Raw genomic sequence first — 22,872 nt, forward strand, 5'->3', positions numbered from 1 at the left:
TGCCATGCGCAGGAATGGTAGGCTCGCAGTGCAACTGAAACCTGATCTGCCACATGACAGCACATTTACCGCCACAATTATAGCTTCTCCCTCAAGACTTCCGTCAACAGGTCCCACTAGGTTAGATACCAGCATGTCCTTTCTGAATACCATGTACTATCACATTCATAACTACATCTTTATTGATGTAGTTTCAGACTCATGTAGTAGTCAGTAGTTGACATGAGTTGCATTATATATGTATCCAAATCAGACACCTGATGAGAAGCCTGGTTATGTTTTTTTGGTTGAAGGTAAGGTGGGTCATTTGTTTGTCTGTGTGTGTGTGTTAAATGTGCACATCAGTGTGTGTGTGTGTATGAGAGAGAGTGAGAGTTCATGGAGCAGAGATGCTATTTTCTCTCTCAGAGGAACGTAGGAGTCATGAAGCTCCAATGACCACACCATCTGAGAAGGTCTGTGCTTACATCACTGAAGCCAAGTGCACCTAGATGCACATTCACAGTCATCATCAAATCCCACAAACACGGATGACATCTGATCAAAGCATACTTTGCCACTGTTAATATGTCCATTAGCTTTGGTATTCTCTTGCATTTAGTTCAAGCACCATACTGTTTGATATTTATCAACATATTTTTATTTCTTGAATAAGTAAGAAGGTCTTCTTTGTCTCTGTTGCTGTGTAGACCTCTGACTAAACATCACAAGCTTTGCTCTCAAAGTATTTAGCCGTTTCTGTTGTTTTGTCTACCCTGTGTACTGTATATCTGAATGGCATAATGAAATCAATCCGGGTCTTCCATCTCTGCCAGATCCAGTCCCAGGGAAAGACATCTCCCACTGCGCCTCCCAAACCTGCCAACAAGCTAGACAACATGCTGGGAAGCCTGCAGTCAGACCTCAACAGACTCGGAGTCCAGACTGTGGCGAAGGGTGTCTGCGGAGCCTGCAAGAAACCCATCGTTGGACAGGTGATGATTAATGCTGAATCATACAAACCAGTTCACATACAAACAAGACTTCAGTTGGTATACATACTAAATGAAAACATACATTTCTTCAGATATGATTTCTGTGGCACATACAGACAGCTTACAACTAAAACATAATTTAGAATACCCAACAGCCTTATAAAACATCATTGCAGTTGGGGGTTTTTTTCGTTGATAATGTGGTGAAAGGAGGATTGCACACTTGCAGATTTATTTGCCCAACTTGGACGGGTTGTGCAGCTTTGGCTCGTGTTCTGCATATCTTGGGCTGTGCTGATTACTTAAGGTCAAAGCCACTCAATATATCAGTAATTCAACTTTTTATTTAACTGGCAGCCAGTCGTTGGAGAAATATAAATAATTGCATTCTGCGATTTACTGAAGTGTAACTTTGTGAAAATATGTGTTAAGAAAGTGTTTCCACAAACTCAAGTTAACATTTACCAAGGTGAGGTTTCTTTCATCAGACCATATATTTTACCTGCTGGATGTCATCACCAACTAATCAGAAATGATGAGATTGTATTTATTTATTTGAAGATGCCCAAGTTGGACCAAATAAAAACACCTCTTTTCACAAAAAGCATATCGATTTTTTTCCTGGGAATAAAAATAAACTTTGACGTCTTTTGGAACTTTTGAGTTATGAGATTCACATCTGCTGCTGTTTGCAATATCTTCTTTGCTTCTTGCATGCAAGGCTGCAGTGATTTTCTCTGCTGAGCCAGGCCTTTCCCCCTGGCAGCTCATTTCAATTTAATGCACTGTGTTTCCCCACACCAGGTGGTGACTGCCATGGGCAGAACGTGGCACCCTGAGCACTTTGTGTGCACCCACTGCCAGGAGGAGATAGGCTCCAGGAACTTCTTTGAGAGAGATGGACAGCCTTACTGTGAGAAAGACTACCACAGCCTGTTCTCACCGCGATGCCACTACTGTAATGGAGCCATACTGGATGTTAGTAATGCATGCATTAACTCACACACACATGCACACACTCTAGTTTGTATCTGTGTGGGTGGGTGGATAATGATATTTATTTATTCATAACCTAATGGATTAAGGCCTTCCTGGAAAAATTACTACCCACACACACACACACACACACACACACACACACACACACACACACACACACACGGTCATACACACATAAAGAGTCCTATCAGCAGTAGAGGAAGAGTGACTTCTAGTTGTGTCACAAATGCAGACAGGCTAACGCATATGTCTGTGTCACTGTGTGCTACTCTCATCTCTCACTTGTCGGTGCACAGTCATATCTTTATAATGACACACATCGTGGGTTTTCAGTCCATCGCACTTACGCACACACTGGCACACATATGCACACACACATACAGTGTCAAAGGTGCTGGAAGGGAAGTAGTTAGTGGACGGTGGACTTCAGCCTGGGGCAGGGCCAACATGAGTCACTGCCAAGGCCTCCAGATTCATCTTTGCTGAGTGTGTTACACACACACACACACACACACACACACACACACACACACACACATACACACACACACACCATGCACTCAAACACGCAGCTAATCTATCACTTCTTTCTTTAAGTTCTTTCAGGTGATTTATTCTCAAACTTTTGTTTTTGCGATTTTTGTCAGTGATGCAGTTGAAATCATCTTCTAATGGTCTGAAAGAACCACTAAAGTTTGAATCTCTCAGTTCGAAAAAAAATGATAAATGCTGAGCTGTGTGTTTGTAATTATACAGTTGTGGATTGATTTTGTGATTAAGTTTGGTGATGCCCAATTTTGCCAATAATATTTCCATTTAGTACCTCTGTATCTGCCTGTGCAGGTAATGACTGGTATTTGTTAAAATTGCCCAAACGTTGCACCCCCTGGTGGCAATGTTGAGAATCACTTGCGCACTGAAAAGCTTGGGGGTTTCTAACAGTGGTTTAGACTGACTAATTCTTACCCTGCAGCAGAAACTTTGTAGTTGTGGATGTGAAATCTTGTGTTACACTGACAGTGTGAGTGTGTCTCCAGCTGAATAAGCTGATTAATGCTATCAGGCCTGGAAAACATGAGCTAACAGTCATAGCATTCCAGCACCTCCCACACTGCCTCTTTGGACTTTGCCTGCCCTCTCCTGGACTCCCACTCACTGATGTATTAGTTTCTCCCATAGTTACAGACACACATGCTTATGTGTTGACCTTTTTTGAGAGTAACATGAGAAATCATATTTATGGGACAAACCTTAAGGACATGGTGAATGTTTGACTGTTTGCTTTTCTTTTATTTCACAGAAAGTAGTGACTGCTCTGGACAAGACCTGGCATCCGGAGCACTTTTTCTGTGCCCAGTGTGGAGCATTTTTTGGACCAGAAGGTATCAGCCGCTCATCAATTCATGGCACAACGCGTGATTTGTGTAGACTCAGAGCAGTGTTTAATTTTTATTGCTAAAAGAAGCATGCAGAGAGAGGTAAGTGTGTGTCTTTGCTGCCCTCTAGGATTCCATGAGAAGGATGGGAAGGCGTACTGCAGAAAGGACTACTTCGACATGTTTGCCCCTAAATGTGGCGGCTGCGCCCGTGCCATCCTGGAGAACTACATCTCTGCTCTCAACTCTCTCTGGCACCCGGAATGCTTCGTGTGCAGGGTGAGTCACTTGTCATTCTGTGCTGAGTTTGGCCAATTTATGTCAAACCCCTTCATCATAAATTCTGCCTCCTCCCTCCTGATTCTACAGGAGTGTTTCACGCCGTTCATAAACGGCAGCTTCTTCGACCACGAGGGCCAGCCATACTGCGAGGCGCACTATCACGAGCGGCGCGGCTCGCTGTGCTCTGGCTGCCAGAAGCCCATCACGGGCCGCTGCATTACAGCCATGGGCAAGAAGTTCCACCCGGAGCACTTTGTGTGCGCTTTCTGCCTCAAGCAGCTCAACAAAGGCACCTTCAAGGAGCAGAACGACAAGCCCTATTGCCACGGCTGCTTCATCAAGCTCTTCAGTTAGACGGCGCGTGAATGTGATGCAGACGTGTCTGCAAACACTTATTCTTGTGTCTAAATGCACGTGTGGATGTGTGTACACTCGTGTGTCTAGCATGTACGCGTCAGTGAAGTGTTTTTTTAAGGCAGAGGGTGTTAAATGCACTGGTGGATGACATCAGACGGATAGGAAACGTCTCTGACTATTGACTCTTGACACTGAAGGGACTACCCTGGCTATCCGACCTCTCAGGCTTGGCATTTCACACTTTTGCTAAACATTTTTAAGAGAGCCCAAAGAGATTTTTATTTAGAGGTTTATTCCTGTGTGCAGCAAAGAAAAGATGCTAATTTCCCCCCTTGTGCGTGTGTACATACATAAGCATACGAGAGAAGTCGGAAGACGTCCTCATAGCTGTGATTTGTAAATGATTTTATTCCCCCATTGCAGGGCAAGACCTTGCACCTTGTTGTGGTTTTGAGACAGCTGCTTGATTGCATGGACCACGGAGAGTTGACTTAATCAGTTTTAAAACATGTTGAGTGTTGAATACCCAGTTCTTGGCTAATGAGTGTGAATAATCTATAAAAAGATGTATTTTTCTAGCTTTGGAAACTATTGAGGTGCCATTTAAAAGTAACCATAACTACACTCCACCTGTGCATGCACACAGACACACACACACACTGAACTCTGTCTTCACTTCTTAAAAATACCAGTTCAGACTCTTTGCACACTCCAACCACAGATCTCTTGATGAGACAGTCTTAAAGGTGCATTTTACAAGTTAGTGTCATCAAGATATTGGTTCTTATTTTTCTACTGTTTAACTATAAAATAAATAAACCCAGATGTTTGCTCAGTTTCAGCATATAGTACATAGATACATGTCAACGTATGTAACTTCAAACTTCAAATCAATCATTAGGGAAATAATCACACTGGACTCTTTTTCATATAGCAACTTGGAACTTTGATTTTATTTTACTACTGCAAAGTGCGTGTTGTCTTCTACATTAATAATGTTCAGATGAAATGAAACCATTGTGGCTAATGATGACAAAAAGTAGGTCAGTAAGAATAATATATGTGCTGTGGTTATAAATATTGAACTTTTGGTGCAATTTTTGATTAAAACAAACCAAAAACAAAGTCACTGAAAGTGGAGATTTATGACTTTATTAATAAGGCTGGTTTAAGGTTTAAAATTTAATTGTGCATTTGGATTAGAAGCATGCGACTTTATTTTTTGTGGCGTTTTATCAGCACCAGCTGCCAGTTGCTGTTACAATCAGAATCTAAATTTATATGTGCTCGATTCTGTGGCAGAACTGTGTTTTGTCACTGTTTTGATTAAAAAATAAATATATATATATATTTTTGAGCTGTTCAGGCTCACAGTGATATGCAAAGAGCTGGCTCTATTGGCAAGTAGGCTAACAATAGTTTACCCTCTTCACAAACACACACACTCACACGCATACCAGTTTGGATTCCAGTACATCAGACATCCAAGGAAACACAGCCCTCAGTATTTTTATGATGAGTCATGTACTATGATCCCGCTGTCTGAGTTGATATCAGTGCCCGGATCACTGATGAAAGCTGGATGTTACGTGTTAGCTGGTCAGGAATCAGAATATGACACCTAGCCAGGGCCAAGCCTTTAGCAAAACTTAAGTAATGACGCATCTTTATTTCACCTGTAGCTCTGCCAGATATCTGAGACGTAGTGTGTGTGTTTTTTTTTCTTTGTCAATATGATTTTGATCACAAGGTGTGTAAGTGAGTTAATACAAAGTATCCACATCCAGATTGTTTTTACTTTTCGAAGATATTTCTTGTGTTCTTGTGCCAAATGTGTCAATGCAATAAGGTCTTACACACTGTGGAGTTCTCAGCCTTTTCCTGTGATTTGACTCTTTTCTGGGCTGAACTGTGGGATAGGCTTCATCTGCTGTGCGGTGCATCTTAACTCCAAAACTTTTACACTGTAATAGACAAGCCAAGGAGAAACCCTCTGTACTGAGTCATTCAGCAGACGGTATAGTGTACACTTGTAGCACATTGAGATTTACAGGTAGCAAGATCTGTGTGGCTGTTAGAAAGACATTTTGCGCCTTCATTTAAACTGTGTATGCCTAAGAAAATGAACAGGAATTGTGAGTTAATTTTGCCCCATATATATTTATCTTCTTACAGTATATCGCCTTATAGTTTTTGCTTCTGTCAAAGAATTAATGGAAAAAAAGAATGAATCAAAGCATTTTACTGTTACTGAGATTAAGTGAACTTTGCTTTGTAAATGGAGACATTCATGTGATTCTTTTATCATCTGAATTTTTTCATGTGCCACAAATTGTTTTGGCTCTTTGTGTGGGTGGGTCCTGATTACTGATCGATTGATATAACTGCTGCAAAATAAAATAAGTCTTTATTTCTGGCATCGTTCTGTCCAAACAAAGTGTGACTTTTGTGCTTTTACTTTTTCGTATTAAATTAGATCTTAATCACACAAGATTTTCACAAAATATTCAAACACACTGAGTGGAAACAGTCAGCTTTATTTTTTTCAATTACATGAAGGATTGTAGCAAATAGATAGCAAATGTTGATTTCAATTATGAGCATTAGAAATTAGCATGTTACCTTTACCTGAGTGTGATGCATGCTTAGATAAATACTAACTCCACACAAACAGTCTGGTAAGCCTGCTACTGTGGGGCAGGACATTGGATATACAGAGTTTAGTAGAGTTTACATTGGCAAGACAACACATCTCTCTGGCGAGGAGAGGTCGTGACCTCAAGTCTGTAGTTTGTGAGTGCCTGGAGCTTGCCAATAAGTTCAGAAAGATGTGGCTGGCTATCCAGAATCTCCAAGTATCCCAGGTCCTGCAGCTGGTGAAGGCTTAAGAAATCCTTCTCTGGTACATGCTCATGGCGAAGTTTGAGATGTTTGAGTTTTGGGAAAAGCAGTGGGATTTGAGCCGTGTGAGCGCCCAAATGTGAGGGCCAGGGGTCTATGTGAAGGTGGAGGAGATTTGGTGTCTGCGCCGCTGCGGCTGCCATGTCCTCTGAGGACAACCCTGGGATGCAGAGTGTGAGACTGGTCACTGTGGCTGGAATGGAGGTGACATACTTGTTAACAGGCGGCCCCTTGACAATGACCAGGGTTGACAGCTGTGGGAGGTCACGAAGCCATGTCGTCAGGTGGCACACAGGTGATGGCAATCTATCTGCCATCTCCTGGTGTGAATGCCTGTAGAAAACAGCAAGACTCTTCAGGCCAGGCATCAGCCTCATTGCATCTTCTGGTAACGAGTGATCCATGCAATCAATAAGTTCCAAACTGGACAAGGCCAGGGCACCAGCTTGTCCGTGTGCTCCTCTTAAAGGACCTGGGTTGGGTCTGGGAACACTGTGAAAGGTGCACAGTCTATGCACAACAGATAATGACAGGTGCTTCAACTTAGGCAGGTGGCTAAGGATGGAGTGAACCATTAAAATTGTGTCTTCAAGGACCCCCACCTGATGACAGACCAGAGATGTGAGGTTTGTAAAGTGGGAGACAGCAGAAATGACGCCACCCACTGCTCGTGAGGGAAAAGCAACATCACAGATGCTGAAGTGAGTCAGCTGCTGGGGTTTAGATACTGTAGAGGTATCTAACAAGACAGAAGTGCAGCTGTTTCTTATAGCCAGACGCTTCAAATGTGGAAAGTCCTTTAAACAGTCGAGGCTCTTCTGTGAGCTTTGGTCCATTACCACTGTGGTGAGAGCTGGGAGGGACTGGGCGAGCTGTTTCCAGTCCTTAGCTTTGGTGCTCCTCACCACCACGCTGGTTACTTTTCTGCGACGAAGAGTTGCCCAGAACTGACTGTTGTAAGAGCCATTTTGAAAACTTAGAACCACAGCCCAGTCTTTCCAAAGAGACCCGTGGTCGACAAGTTTTTTGAAATACTTGCAGGATGCCCGGACATTTAATTTATCTGCCGCTGACAGGTATCCAAAAACGTGGTTCCAGACTTCCGACGGAAGCTGTAGAGCCGGCTGTGCCATTGCTTTGGTCTGCTGCTGCCGCACATGAGAGCTTGCTGCTGGTCACCGATGTTAATTTTGTGTGTTCGTCTTTGTTCAGAAGTCAGAAATGTCATTTTTAACTCCACGCTAGTTACTTTACGTGTAAAGTGCTGGCTGTATATGGTTCCTGCTTATTGGTGATGACAGATGTGATTGACACTGCAACCCTCCAATAGTTGTGAAGCTATCGCCCATACCTCCACTGTGATTGGTTGGTTACTGAATATATATTCTTCTCGCGTCTTTCCTCTTCCTCTTTCTTTCACGCGACCCTTGTGCGCGGTAAGGATTTCCTTTCACCCTTTCGTTTAACGGAAAAAACTAATATCTAGTGAAATTACATGATTATGGTTGTTAGATTCATTGGTTAAATATTTATAGCACATGTAGATATGTATTTTGTTTCCCGTAAAAGTGCGGTGGTGCGACTTGACCAAGTGCGGCCTGTTAAAATCTAGCTTACCGGCTAAAGTTAGCACTCGACCACATGTCATGGTGCACCGTGTAGATTGTATTGATTCTAATTTACGATTACTGACATTTTCATTCTTCATAGGTACTACCTTGTCTTTAAACCAGCTGCTAAGCGATCCTTGGAAGCACTGCAAAGATGCCCAGGGAAGACAGGGCCACGTGGAAGTCCAATTATTTTATGAAAATCATCGTACGTATGATTCGGCTGCAATCACACGTAATGATCTTTTAATTCTGTTTTTGAACTATACATAGTAATCTTTTGTCTTAATTTGTAGCAACTTCTGGATGACTATCCAAAATGCTTCATTGTGGGGGCAGACAACGTCGGCTCCAAGCAGATGCAGACCATCCGTCTGTCCCTGCGTGGCAAGGCTGTGGTGCTGATGGGTAAAAACACCATGATGCGCAAAGCCATCCGTGGCCACCTGGAGAACAATCCAGCCCTGGAGAAGTGAGTTTACTGCCCCCCTCTACTATCCTTGGCCATTGATTTTAATATAGCAGGATTAGTTACAGTGCAGCTTGTGTGGTGCTGTGCTGTCGTTCCCCCTGCAAACAGTAACCTGTTTCCAGCTATCCCTGTCTGTCTAAATACCCCAGGCAACCAGGGACGCAAGGTCTCAGACATTTCATGACTTTTCTTCTTTGTAGAAATTATGATCTGCTCATAAAATTAACAGTTGATCTCATGATTTGACAGGCTTCTGCCCCACATTAAAGGAAATGTGGGTTTTGTCTTCACCAAGGAGGATTTGGCTGAGGTCAGGGACATGCTGCTGGCTAACAAGGTACGCATCCCAAAGTGAAACCTGGCTACAAGTGCAGATTGACTACCACTTAGTCTAGCACATTTAGTTGTAAACCACATACAGCTATTGGCCCTACATTTCTGCCACTTTTCTAAAGCAGTATTTTTAGCTACACCTAGCTCAAACTAATGCAGTGTAATTGTTTAATTGTAATGCAATATACAGAGTTGTCTTCTATAGACTGTTATTCAGTACTTGGTGGTAGCAAATGGCTTTTGAGGAATAAAACGTGAGTTATCACAAACACAGTGGGAGAAACCTGGTTGATAAATACAATGAAACACTGATTCAGAAACTGGACATGCAGGATAAGTTACAATACAGCTTGTGTAGTACTGTATTGTCGTTCCCCCTGCAAACAGCAACCTGTTTCCTCGCTATCCCTGTCTGTCAGCACCCTTTGACTGCCAGGGACGTAAGGTTTCAGACAGCGACTCAAACTTAACGTCAAGACAGTATGTTCCAACCCAAGCAAAGTAGTGTACTAAACTGTCACATTCTCAATACCACAGGTGCCTGCAGCTGCCCGTGCTGGAGCCATCGCCCCATGTGATGTGACGGTGCCCGCCCAGAATACTGGTCTGGGTCCCGAGAAGACCTCTTTCTTCCAGGCTCTGGGCATCACCACCAAGATTTCCAGGGGAACCATTGAAATCTTGGTTAGTTTGGAAAACATTACACCTTAGTTGGAATTTGTTTGCTTCACAGGCAGGAATAGTTGCCTCATGTCAAATAAAAGCTACTTAATCATAGATTCAGAGGTGTTAACCAAACAGTAAATATATCAACACGTTTGCATCAGTAACTAACCAGCAGTTCTATCTCCCAGAGTGACGTCAATCTGATCAAAACTGGCGACAAGGTTGGTGCCAGCGAAGCCACGCTGCTCAACATGCTGAACATCTCACCCTTCTCCTTCGGTCTCATCATCCAGCAAGTGTATGACAATGGCAGTGTTTACAGTCCTGAGGTGCTTGACATCACAGAGGCTGCCCTGCATGCCAGGTTCCTGGAGGTGAGATGAAGTGCTGGTCTAAAACCTGTCTTGTAACAACGAATTCCACTAGCCATATTTGCTTGGAACATCAAATGTAGCTGGAAATTTGTTAACTTTATTAATGTTTCTTTTTAGGGTGTGAGGAACATCGCTAGTGTGTGTCTGGAGATTGGCTACCCCACCTTGGCCTCTGTCCCACACTCCTGTCATCAATGGCTATAAGAGAGTCCTGGCTGTCGCTGTGGAGACAGACTACTCCTTCCCCCTGGCAGACAAGGTATGCAGTTCACATTAAACCAGGAAATTGACATTGCTATATTTGCAGGATAGGTTTCGGTGTTGGCTGTGAAGTGCTGCACTGTTGATTGCCCTGCAAAGAGCAATGTGTTTCATTCTGTCCCTGTCTGTTTCTCATTTGGACACTTGGTTTCAGACACACTTTGATTCCAAGTGTTAAGTCTTAATCTGCCTCAAATCTGAGATTTGAATTTTTATTTTTTTTAAAATAAGCATCCACATATAGTATAGGAGGAAAACTAATGTTGGACCCTGTTTTCTCACAGGTCAAGGCCTACCTGGCTGACCCATCTGCTTTTGCTGCTGTCGCAGCACCTGCAGCAGCTGCTGAGACCGCTGCAGCTCCAGCTGCTGCTAAGGAGGAGGTCAAGGAAGAGTCTGAGGAATCAGATGACGACATGGGCTTCGGTCTGTTCGACTAATACAAATACAGCGAACAGAACCAGATTTGAGTCAAAACACCATGATTCAATAAAACCTACATCTACACCCCCTTGTACCTTGTGTGAATTTCGTATAGTATAGTGGCAGGTTTCATGTGGTTAAGCTGCATTTCAATGTTGAAGTCCTAATGAAGCGGTGAACTCTACAAAAAAATCAAGTTCTTTTGTATGTGATTTATTCAGATCTTCTATGCTCTCAACCAGTTTATTACCCATTTTCCCTGTGACATCACACAATATCAAAAAAATCTAACATCTACAAAGATTGTTTCCCTCAGAGGGGGTCTATTCTATTTATAGAGTCTGTGGGTTCCCCTCCCTCTCTCACAACACACAACCAAAATTACAACTAAAGTAGCACCCTATAAGTGTGACAGGAAAAACATAAAGGCTAAGTGTGTGTGTGTGTGTGCACAACTACTACCTGGTCTAGTCTCTAGTATGATCTCATAGATGTTGGACAGCTCTATTCTGTCTGAAAGCTGAACATAAAAACCTGGTCTTGTTAATTTGGTTTCTGTGGGCATGATGACTGACAATGTTTTCACCACATGAAGAGCATCTTTGGTCTATGAGCTAAGCATCTAGTAAGAGACAGTGTTCAAACATTAACTATGGTGGAAACATTTCTGACACCAGACGCACATTGCACTGAAGTGGAACTGGATAAAACGGAATATCATAAGATTATTTATTTTTGACGTTATTGTGGTGTGATGTCTCCTTTGAAACGGGAGACGAACAGGTTGAGAGTATAGACTGTATATAGTCCATGTACATGTGTTCTATTGAGAACTACATAAGTTATCTGGCAATGGGTGGGGATGGGTTTAGCTATAAACCGGAAGTGATGTGCGGTATTGGCTTTTTTCTCCCTGAAATCGGTCAGACAAAAACAATACAAACTTCCTGTTTGGGCGTGTCAGCCTTCAAATAAAAATGCTAGCTTTGAGTAGTTGAGTAGAAGGGAACGTTGTAAAATGTACTTTACTGTAAGTGAATAGCAATCTAGAAGCGATGCATATATTTAAATTATGCAATCTATAGAAAATGTAACAGTGGTCACACTATAATTCTGATTCCTCTTATTCGTTAGCAATTGCATTGTTGAAATTCTTATCAATACCTCTGTGCCTAAGACACTTTTATTGTGAAAACAATGGGCCGGAAATCGTAGTGGGCTGTTTGAGCTGGAGAATAGATGCGCACCAGCTACGGGGGAAACGTCCACTATGGCTGAGGTAAAGGCTTTTTGGGGAGCTTCATTATTTATTAAAGAATGACATGTAGTTGGATGTCTGAATAGTGTTATGTTTTTATGGTGATTTGTTGATTTGGGCGTTGATAAAGGCTAATGTTGCCGTACTTTCCAGCGGCGTTGATGGGTCAGCAAACGTAAGCTAACATGTTATTAGCTAACACTAGCTAACGTTGCCTCATATCATTGGCGTATCGTAGTATTTAATATTTTATCATTTCCTGTCGTGTCAACATAACATAGGTGGTACTTTTCATTGAATTAGAATAATATAAGGCACTAAATTAGATGTTTTGGTAGCTAATGGCTTAATAATTACTTTCGCTTATGTAAGTTATGATAATTGGCTAGATAATCTTATTGCGAGCGTCCTGATTTCGCTCAGAGTTAGCTGGCTTCACAAAGGGTGACACTGTTCAAGCCTTTCCGACAGATACTTTCATTAAATTGTGATTCTTTGTCCAGACCCACAGCTTGCAGGACCTCCAGCAGCCAGCTGTCTCCTCCAAGGTGTTTATCCAGAGAGACTACAGCTCAGGAACCATCTGCAAGTTCCAGACCAAGTTCCCCTCTGAACTTGAGTCAAGGGTATGTACAGTAACACAGAAAAGATCATTGATGACTTAGCATTTAAAGATGAAGCCTTTTGACTGTTTGTGTGGTTTCAGCTCGATAAGCAGCAGTTTGAGGAAACCATCCAGACTTTAAACAACCTGTATGCAGAGGCGGAGAAACTAGGGGGGAAGTCTTACCTGGAGGGCTGCCTGGCTTGTCTAACTGCATATACAATCTTCCTCTGTATGGAGACACACTATGAAAAGGTAAAACTGTTTTTTTTCCCTGGTGGGTTGGACAAATAAAACATAATCACTGTATATCTTACAATTGTGTGCTACTCTCTGAGTGTGTATTTGTCTCTGTACAGGTGCTAAAGAAGATTGCCAGATACATAAAGGACCAGAATGAGAAGATATATGCTCCCAGGGGTTTGCTGCTGACTGACCCCATAGAGAGAGGCCTCAGAGTTGTATCCTTCACCAACACTTTATGCAACCACAATACAGAGATAAATTTTAGGTTATTGTTAGGTTGTAAATATTTCCATCTAAATGCTTGGTTGGGGTGTTCTGGGAGAGTTTAAAGTATGCCTAAATTTAATTTAACTGGTGCAACCTTGTAAAACATTAAGAAAAGCAGACTGCCATTAATTATATAAGAGAATGTGCATGTAGTATTGCATATTTTCCTTAACTTACTATGCTCCAGGTTGAAATCACCATCTTTGAAGACAGAAGTATTGGCTCTGGAAGATAAAAGAATCTTTCGGTATGTTATCACTCAAATGAATTTTTAATGGAGAGCTGGCTTCACTGGGAAAATCGTGGGAGCTTTAATATGAAATTCTTACTCTTAAAATGAAAAAAAAGTGTGGGACCTTCCCCAAAAATCAGGCTTCAGACGTTTGTCAATGACTACATTTTACGCACCAGGACACTGTAACAGCACTACAGACTCCACTGACTGTAACTATTGTTTATTCTCTAACAGATTTTTCCCTTTTTTTCACTCTTTGTATAGACTGATGTCTCTGACCAGATACTCTTCATCTGTCTGGCAACACATACTCAGATATCTGCTTCACCTGAATGATGTATATAATTATGATCTGATCTTTTTTTCTGTTATTTATAAGTAATCTACTATCTGCCTTTCCTTATGTTTGTCTTATGTTTTCATGTCTTTTTTTATACATGAGGTGATGTACAGTAAAGTGACACATTTTTGTTTGCTCTTCTCTGTGCTTCAGCACATTCAATTGAAAATAAAATAATGGATACTACATTAAAGTGCCAAATTTAATTTGAGTGGATTTATGTCCGAATAGAACCCTTTTAACACATGGTGCCCAAATTTCAAGGGTTCAAAAGTAATTGGGCACTTGGCTGCTAATGTTTCTTTGGCAGCTGTTTGTCGTTTCAGTGTTAGTTCATACAGAAAAGAGCTCATATGGCAACAAGCAGTAGGAGGAATGCAAAGGTATGCAAGAGCATTCTGTGTGCTCTGATTCAGCCAAATACACTGAAACTCCTAGGACAACATTTTGTTATTTTCCACACCATATGATGATTTCTGTTTGACTTCATGTGCATCTGTCTTTACCTTTATCTCTAAATGTTGAGCACCATGTGTTAAAAAGACTATATGTCCCTCACAGTTATCTTTGTATTGATGTAAACATACTCAAACTAAAGCTGAGACTTGGCACTGTTAGTAGTACTCAAATAGAATGTGTGGAAGCCCAGAGCCTGAAGAACAAAAATGTGCAACACTCCAAACACTCATGGTTTGGACTGTATAAATTACGTCCTTGTTGATCAAGACCGGTCTTAATGAATGATGCCATTGTGTTAAATGCCACTTTTTGATCATGGTAATCATAAGCAATTTGACTTGTCTGTTGTTTTGCAAATGATATAAAGTCAAATAATGTATTGTCGCCAAGAGTTGTCATAGAACTAGGTTGGGGCCCAGTTGTTGGCACAGTAATTTTGTTATGGGTGCTCCACAGTATTAACATGCTGGTTGTAGCCTTTGTTGAGGCAACTGTTTTCTTAATTGTGCATGAATGGGACTTTTTTGGAGGAAATCGTGTCATGTTAAACACACACATTGGAAGCTCTTAACTGAAGATTTTTGAGACTTCAAGGATGGAGCATGTTTACCATTAATAGGTATTACAAAACAATAACGTGATCTAGTACATTTTGAGAAATGTACGTCTCCACCATGTCATAGTTCAACTGCACTAAATGTTCCAAATGATATCCAACAATCCTGTTTCAATCCTGTATTGTGAATGTCTTTCCCTTTTCCATTATCACCAAACACCACAGGAACCTTAAACTCTGAACTCCACACATGATTGCTGTAATTGGTGTTTGATACAACCGGTCTACTTTTCTTACAAATATTGTTCTGTTTTGTCTAAATAAATGGTCTTTTCCTGAAATCTGTAGACCTCCTCATGTTTGACCTTATTTCAAACATAAGAGTACATTTGCAGTGGTGGAAAGTAACTAAATACTTCACAAAACACTGTACCTAAGTAAATTTTTGAGGTACTTCTTTGTTCTGTTACTGTATACTTCCACTCCATTACATTTAGGAGGGAAATATATTACCTTTTACTTTTCTACATTTTTTTTGTAAACTTCAATTACTTTGCAGATTGTGCTCAATAATACAAAAGTATTAGTCAATAAATAATGATGTAGTATTACAGATTGATTTGTCTAATCTTAAATCTATTTATTTCCAGTAGTTTCTAAAATTAAGTTTTATTTTTTCACAATAGTGCAGCAACCTGCCTTCTTTCAAGCTACATACATTCATTAATAGAAAGGTGACTTAGATTACAAATCGAAAATATCTTCACCAGAAAATATAATTACATTGAAATGAAACACAAGCAAAGAAACTATATATTTTTAATTGAAGAATTGAATATTGAGTAATTTTACTTTTGGTATTTTAGGCATATTTTGATGCTAATATTTAACGCAGGACTATGCACTTTTATTTAAGTAAAATGCTGAATGCAAGATGTTAACTTCTGAGAGTATTTGTACACCGGCATTACTTCTTTTACTTGCTCCACCGTTGTACATCAGGCTTTGAGGAGAGTGGGCTGTAGCAATATGTTTGTGCAATGTGTTCCAAAACCGGCGTTTCTCTTGATGAAAAGGGGGCATTTTGACTTCATTTGAATAATTATTACCACATAAATGTTCAAACATGGCATTTTTCACAGTCTTGTTTGGCTGGATTTGTGGGACCGTCGCTTTTATTGTGAAGAAATCCGACCGGATATCTCGCTGCCTGTGAAGGAACGGCCAAACAACAGAAGAAAGCATCTGCTTCCGGAAGCTAAACAATGTTTGCTAGCTACTGAGCCACTGCTGCCTGTGACTGTAACTGCCTTCACTTATGCTCCTGCGGGTTCAATATCTCATTAAAACAAACCCAGGACTAAAATAAATACGCATAAACCACTACGGTAAGGCCACTCAAAGTAATACAAGGATTTACTAAGGTCTTTACAGAGTGACAGTAACAACACTGACGTTAACATTAACTAAAGTGAGCTAGTTTTGTTTTTAGTTTTTGTCGCGTGGTTTAGCAAACGAAAACAACATAACCAGTGAGCTTGCTACTCATTTATAACTAACATAGACGTCGTTATTTTGATTAACATTTCTAACCGTGGTTGCTAGCTAACGTTATATGTCACGGTGAATTTACATTTGGCTCAAGTTGGATTTATTTCGACGTTTGCAGCTAGTTAGGTCAGTAAGAAGTTAACTTCACCACACCGTCTTCAGGACCCATCCTTCTCTATCCACCCTGGCGTTTCCTTGTTTCGATGGCATTTATCTCCCAAGGCAAGAAAATGAATTTGTGCATCATGTCAAGAATGAGCTGGAAACATACCAGCAGAGGAGCAACCGCAAGAGGTAAGGCTGTGACCATTCACATAAAGAGTAAAAGTAGAGGTGCACATCTATTTTATTTGTACTCTTTAGTCATGTGAGTCAGTGTTTTCACCCCAGTTATAGTTATTTACTCATAATACTAAATTTGATTTATGTTTAAGAACCCATAGTTACACTTTACATATGCCTCATCATTACCCCAAAGTCTCACAGTCAGACAGTCTTTTCACTGAACCTCATGGGAAATAACTGGCACAGAAACTGAAGTTAAAATGGATATTTCTTGAATTGACATAAAGCATGTTTTTTCTCTTGAAGTCCAGAAAACCATTGTGCAACTGCTATCATGATCTGTGCTTGACTGCTGCTCTTTCTTTTTAAAAACAATATGGCACAGTTAATCACTTTGTCCTGTGGTGTGATTATATTCAGTGACAGTAAATCCTCAATGGCAGGTTTATGTTGCTTTTTTCCTGCTAAAAAATATGACCTTACTGTCCCTCTCTGCTGTCCTAACCTCTGTGTCCCTCTACAGCGTGCTCCTGTTCCCCTGTCTACCCAGTAGACTACGATACCTGATTCACAAGACCATAGAAGACCTGCCGGAGCTCACCACCTTCTCAGTAGGAGAAAGCTGGTGTCGCAGGGTGGTGGTGTGCCATTCTGAGCTCAGGTACAGAATGTAGACAAGTAGGCCATATGCACAGTGTTGGCCAAACTTTATTCAGAGTTTTAACATGTTTTAGCCATCCTATGCATTGTAAAAACTAAGGGAAACTGACTTCTTCTGATCAGGTGTGATGTTCAGGTTTAAGTTTATAGGGTTTTAAACAAGTTTTCTGATAACAACTGTTTTCTGTAGGGCTGAGATTGAAGAAGACAGTGACTTGGAGAGCAACAACAGCTCGTGTGAAGAGCCTCCAAGAAATAGGGAGGAGATGGGCAGCCTTGCTAAGCCTAAATCTTCAATCCCAACACGAAGCCGAGGACCCAAGAGGCCGGATAAACCTCTTTACATGCCACGAGCTGCTCGGGAGAGATTGTCCCTGCAAAACTCACAAGGACCCACAGCATACAGAGATTCACCAAGTCCAGCCTCTAGCAGCTGTAGCTGCATTAACAGTTCATCTGACTCTTGTTCCTGGAGTGAAAGCACAGAAAACACTCAGCCCTCATCCACATCCAGACACACATCACTTCCCAGGGAAGCAGACGGTAGCCTCAACTACACTGCAGACAGTTCAGCTCATTGTCCTCAGGAAGAGAAACAAAACTTGGTGCTGAGGCCGCATGAAGCTGAGTCCCCTGTCTGGGACCAGACTCTGTCCTGCTTCACTGAAATGACTCTGGAGGAGGATGTGAAAGACAAAGAAAAACTTGCTGATGTGCCATACAGCGCCCAGATAGAAGACATAAGCACAGACACAGATGATGTAACTGAAGAGGTAAGTTAGCATACACTTAATTTTGAAGGTGCATTTTTTTATTTTATTTATTTTTCCACATACATTTATTATGATCTTGTGTCTTTGTACTTAATATTCTCTTTTGATGTTGAGGTCCCATTAAGGCAATAAATTGGTATTTTGTGTTTGTCCTGTCAGATCAAGGCACACCTGAAAGAGGCAGTATCTTTTTCCATTGAGCATGTCAACAATGACTACTCTATTTATGAGAACGTGTTCATCAACCCGGACGAGTTTCGGCATGTGATCGAGATCTATGACTTCCCATCTATGTTCAAAACCGACGACCTCCTGGATGCTTTCACAGAATACAGGTGCGAACAGAGAGTTAATATCCTAAAGCTTTTCACAACTCAGTTTTCCTCAGTGATTTTATTTTAGCCCTTTATCCTCTGAATTTAGGTTTACTCTCTCTTTAGGAAAAGAGACATGCTTTTCTTTACAGTGCAGCAAAATGAGACTGGAAGGAAAAACGTCAACATAAATTAAAGTTAAATTACATTAAAATGATCTCAAACACATAATTGAGATTTACTAAAAACAGCTGCCCTCCTGTGTCTTAGTGATGGTGGAATGAAGATCAAGTGGGTGGACAACACACACGCCCTGGGGATTTTTTCCAGCGAGTCAGCAGGTAGGAGCCCCTTCAGGTGGGTTTGAGATTAGCTGCTAATTTATATGACTGAAAATGTACTAACACGTAGCGCTGTTTACTGTGTCACATGCAGCACTCCATGCCCTCTCCATCTGCCATCCAATGCTGAAGGCGCGAGCACTGGCTGAAGGGAGTAAAAAAGCCAAAGGCAAAGCCATTAGACGTGCAGGTAGGAGACTGCACTTCTTAGAGCCACGTAGCTGCTTAAAATAATCTGCTTGCTGTGTTTTAGGAGATATCTTCAGCAGTAACACTCGATGGATCACTGGTGGATCAGATGGTTGTTTCTTTGCTGTTCTCCAGAGTTCATCCAGCCAGTGAAGGAACGTCCAAGGACAGACTGTGCTGTCGCCAGGCGTATGGTGACCAGAGCCCTGGGGCTACAGGGACGAGGCAGGGTGCAGCGATACTGAACAGAAGAGTTAACACTGTTGGCATATACAGGTGAGCAGATGAATGAAAAGCCACTGATTGATTTTAGGTATTTTAGGTTCACACAGGCAGCTGAGGAGTTGTTGGAAAATTAATTCCTTTTTATGACATGAGGGTCATCCACTGTGGCTGTGATCAGAAGACTAAGCTTTGAATAGCACATGTAAAGCAAGTAACTGCAGAATATATATTACTTTTATGTCATATTACTGCTGTGTCTCTTCACTTTCATCTGGGGTTCCTTTAAACATGCTAAAAAAAGTTTCATCATATAAATTGGTAAACACTTTTACCATTTTTATTTCAAAAAATTTAATGCCTTTCCACATTCACCCATGCATACAAAATAAAAACAGGCAGCAACTAACAAATACTCTTATAAAAAGAGGGGTCACTGAATTTGCTACATAAAAAAAAGAATTTACAAAACAATGAAGATGCATTTTCACACACATTTGTGGCCATTGCAGTACATCCACAATGTTATCATAGTCCCTGATGGTAATAATTTAACAACACTGAGAAATAAGCTGAGCGGGTATGCATTTCTTGTATATGAAAGTGTGTCTACTGTAACAACCAAGAAAAAGAATCAATAAATAAAACATTTTTCATAAGCAAGCTCAAGTATGTGGAAGATAAAATCCTGGACGCAAAAAGCACTTTCCCTCTCAGCTTAATTCTGACTTAAATTTATGACTGAAAATCTTTACAGATTGTCAGAAATTCTGCAAGAACCAAATCCAAGCAACTTTGGTATAAATAAATTTACTATACTACCAGAGTGACTGTGGCAGAAAATGTCAAAATAAATCCCAACTTTCACTTGCTTGTATTGCAGTTGTGGTTACAAGGTGTCATAATTTGTAGAAAGTTAAATGCAGTTCCTCTGGAAACAGGAGTTATTTGTGTTGTCAGTTGTGTTGCTGCCATGGACTGTGGTTTGTTGCTCCGCAGTAATCATTATAATCATATACTGTGTTTGTTTTTTGGTTTCTAGTTAACTGTCCAATACTGTAGAAGAAAATATGATTTATATACCTTTCAATTCAACACACAGTGCAATATTCTCATCACTTGTAGCACCAGATTTAGCAGCAGACTGTTTTCATCCATCCCAAGCAAACTCAATATAACAGGTGAAAAGTCTCATCTAATGTCATTTTCATTTGAGGCTTTCCCCAAATGCTTGAAACTTTGGCTTAGAAGGCAACTGTTGGCATAGTTAATTTAATAAATTATTTGGCTGACATCTCTCTCAATAAGCACCGAGTCAAAGCCAACATTTCACTTACAACAAAGTTGAGAGACACTAAGAGAGAAGAGCATGTTCGTACAGCTGAGTGAGGTTAATACATTTAGTAAGCAAGCAGGTCTTTTTCCTATTGAATCATTGTCCATAGTGCCAGTTGGGCTCTGAGCTCAATATAAATCCAGCACTGCTCCAAGGAGGCAAAACAGTACAGCCCCCTCTAGTGGTTGTCAGTATTTATATCCGCTTCCCTAATGTCTGTCCGTCTGCCTTGTCCATCTCGAGTCTACCTGTGTGAGAGCTGGTTGGTCAGCAGTCCAGGGAACATGTCCTCTGTTTCTGAGCTCCGTGAGCCACCTGTGAGGTCAGACAGGGAGAGGATGATGAAGAGCAATACTATGTAACACAATGCAAATCAAGAGTTGAGGTTCTTGATCGAACAAATCTAAACTTAAAACAGCGCCACTCTTTTTGATGTGATGAAATTGCACCATCCAAACAAGCCATTTTGTACTACAGTACCTTTAAAAAAAACATTTAACAGGCTTTGTATTTTCTACAGAAAGGTCCAGCAGAGAGGCTCCACAGTGGCCACAAACAGCTAACTGATCATCAAGAGTGTGACTACCGTCCACCACTGTTTGCCTGCTTCACTGCCCCATGTCACCAACATCTGCCCTGCTCAAGTGTCCTTGAGCAACAGCCTCAAAGTTGCTCTGTAGCTCAACCTGACCCCTGCGCTTTGGACGTTACTGTTCCTTTTGTTCATGGTTAGGATCACTAATAAGACTATATTACATCAGTGTTGAAGAAACAATTACACATAAAAGAATCTGATGCAAACAGGGATTTCAGATAGCTGAAAGCACTGGAGAAAACTAGAGAAGCTCTTGTACTTGTTCTGATTTGATTGCATGTTTCTTTGAAACTGAAGTGCATTTCAAGGTTGTTTAATTTCCAGGCAGGGTGTTTTTTGTTTTGCTTCTTGCCAAGGTGATCCAGGACTGGTTGCATAATTCTGTGTAGGTAGCAATTCTTTTTTAATGTAATGTCGAATTCCCCCACAGATTAATTCTCAGGATGGTTAAAGAAAACTCTTACATTGTACGCTGTAGTTACAAACAGATTTTTGTATGGAGTGCAAAGCACCCAACAGACAAATGTAGCGTAGATCCATGAACAGAAGCAGATCTGTCAAAAAACACTAAATATTGCTTTCAAAAGCCAGCAGTTATACAGTTATAAAGAAAAATACATGTAACAAGCAATGTTATACTGGATTTGATAGGTATTTTCTAATGTTATAGTTCATTTTTAAAAAAGTGGAAAGACGTTTAGTTCTTCTTAATATTTGTTTCTCTCAATAGCAAAAGCTACCTTAGGATTGTTGCCTCAGAGCCAAAGTGTCACAATCCATGTCACAGAAAAGTAGAACATTTTCAGAAGTTTTTGTTCAACTAAAGTCGAGCATTTGAAACATGAATGTTCAGCTCCGTACGTGTTACTGTAATGATATTTTGTCATTGACTTAACATTAGTCTTCTGCAAAGGTGTGTACAACTTGCCGTTAAGAGAGAATTGTATACATTAGCATTTAGTAAAAGATGAGTGTTCTATTTGTTGTCAAACTGAATTGGGCTGTTTCCCTGAAAATTTCTTTTGTGCCTGATTTGAGTTTGACAGGACTCGGCGTGTGGTATGTAAGATTTTAATTAAGTACACAGTATTGTGTAATTTCAGGGAAAAGAAGACTTGATTGTAGCATTAAATGCGGCACAATCAAATGAAAATATGAAAACTGTACATGTTTTTTTTTTAACTTGATACGCTGTATAAAAGAAGTTTAAGTGTTTTAAAATTTTAAATAAATATACACTCTCCAAGCACTACATGAGGAACACCTGAACACCTGCTTATTCGTGTAATTATCAGCCAGTGCAATGGATAAAATCATGCAACGAGAGGTCAGGAGCTTCACTTATTGTTCACATCAAACATCAGTTCTGTGGATGAAAATGCCTTGTTGATGAGAGAAGTCAGAGGTGAATGGTCAGACTGGTTGGAGCTGACAGAAAGGCTATGGCAACCACTCTTGACAACTGTGTCAAACCTCGAGGTGGATGGGCTACAGCAGCAGAAGGCCATGATGGCTTCCACTTCTGTCAGCCAAGAACAGAAATCAGGCTGCAGTGGGCACAGGCTGACCAACACTGGACAGCTGAAGACTGGACAAACTTGGGCTGATGAATC

At 40.9% G+C, this 22,872-nt stretch overlaps 5 protein-coding genes and 1 non-coding gene across 10 annotated transcripts in view; 5 read left to right on the forward strand and 1 right to left on the reverse strand.

Moving 5' to 3' along the window:
- LOC108899679 (paxillin) overlaps positions 1–6,407 on the forward strand; it is a 28,945-nt gene extending 22,538 nt beyond the window's left edge. For all 5 annotated transcript variants that reach the window (XM_018700272.2, XM_018700275.2, XM_051074614.1 and 2 more), the window contains 5 exons: positions 816–974; positions 1,779–1,952; positions 3,274–3,355; positions 3,480–3,628; positions 3,719–6,407. In XM_018700272.2, the coding sequence (XP_018555788.1) occupies positions 816–974; positions 1,779–1,952; positions 3,274–3,355; positions 3,480–3,628; positions 3,719–3,985 (831 nt within the window). In that variant the 3' untranslated portion in view covers positions 3,986–6,407. The remainder of the gene's footprint in view (positions 1–815; positions 975–1,778; positions 1,953–3,273; positions 3,356–3,479; positions 3,629–3,718) is intronic.
- Positions 6,408–8,242: 1,835 nt separating this feature from the next.
- On the forward strand, positions 8,243–11,112 carry rplp0 (ribosomal protein, large, P0). Its single transcript, XM_018700278.2, is given in 9 exon segments — positions 8,243–8,325; positions 8,600–8,707; positions 8,796–8,971; positions 9,221–9,308; positions 9,842–9,988; positions 10,159–10,344; positions 10,462–10,530; positions 10,532–10,603; positions 10,890–11,112. Coding segments are annotated over 8 exon segments (948 nt in total). The 5' UTR covers positions 8,243–8,325; positions 8,600–8,653; the 3' UTR covers positions 11,046–11,112.
- On the forward strand, positions 9,631–9,760 carry LOC127143153 (small nucleolar RNA SNORA63). Its single transcript, XR_007814378.1, has one exon. It is a non-coding gene; the product is annotated as a small nucleolar RNA SNORA63 (small nucleolar RNA).
- A 1,041-nt stretch (positions 11,113–12,153) lies between the features above and the next one.
- On the forward strand, positions 12,154–15,340 carry LOC108899681 (golgin subfamily A member 7). The gene is made up of 6 exons (XM_018700279.2): positions 12,154–12,307; positions 12,790–12,912; positions 12,993–13,145; positions 13,250–13,351; positions 13,591–13,650; positions 13,903–15,340. Exons 1-5 carry the CDS (start codon positions 12,299–12,301, stop codon positions 13,636–13,638), a joined length of 435 nt encoding a protein of 144 aa, XP_018555795.1. The 5' UTR covers positions 12,154–12,298; the 3' UTR covers positions 13,639–13,650; positions 13,903–15,340.
- Positions 15,341–16,686: 1,346 nt separating this feature from the next.
- LOC108899643 (R3H and coiled-coil domain-containing protein 1) lies at positions 16,687–22,520 on the forward strand (the record flags this gene model as incomplete). Its single annotated transcript, XM_018700189.2, has 8 exons — positions 16,687–16,838; positions 17,353–17,490; positions 17,680–18,262; positions 18,422–18,597; positions 18,847–18,917; positions 19,012–19,107; positions 19,242–19,382; positions 21,185–22,520. Coding segments are annotated over 7 exons (1,326 nt in total), but the record flags the coding sequence as incomplete, so codon positions are not given.
- LOC108899702 (lysyl oxidase homolog 2A-like) overlaps positions 19,643–22,872 on the reverse strand; it is a 28,531-nt gene continuing 25,301 nt past the window's right edge. Inside the window, 1 exon segment of the mRNA XM_051074615.1 lies at positions 19,643–20,979. Within this exon segment, the coding sequence (XP_050930572.1) occupies positions 20,909–20,979 (71 nt within the window). The 3' untranslated portion in view covers positions 19,643–20,908.

This window comes from Lates calcarifer, linkage group LG12, assembly GCF_001640805.2.
Source record: "Lates calcarifer isolate ASB-BC8 linkage group LG12, TLL_Latcal_v3, whole genome shotgun sequence".
NCBI classification, from domain to species: domain Eukaryota; kingdom Metazoa; phylum Chordata; class Actinopteri; family Centropomidae; genus Lates; species Lates calcarifer.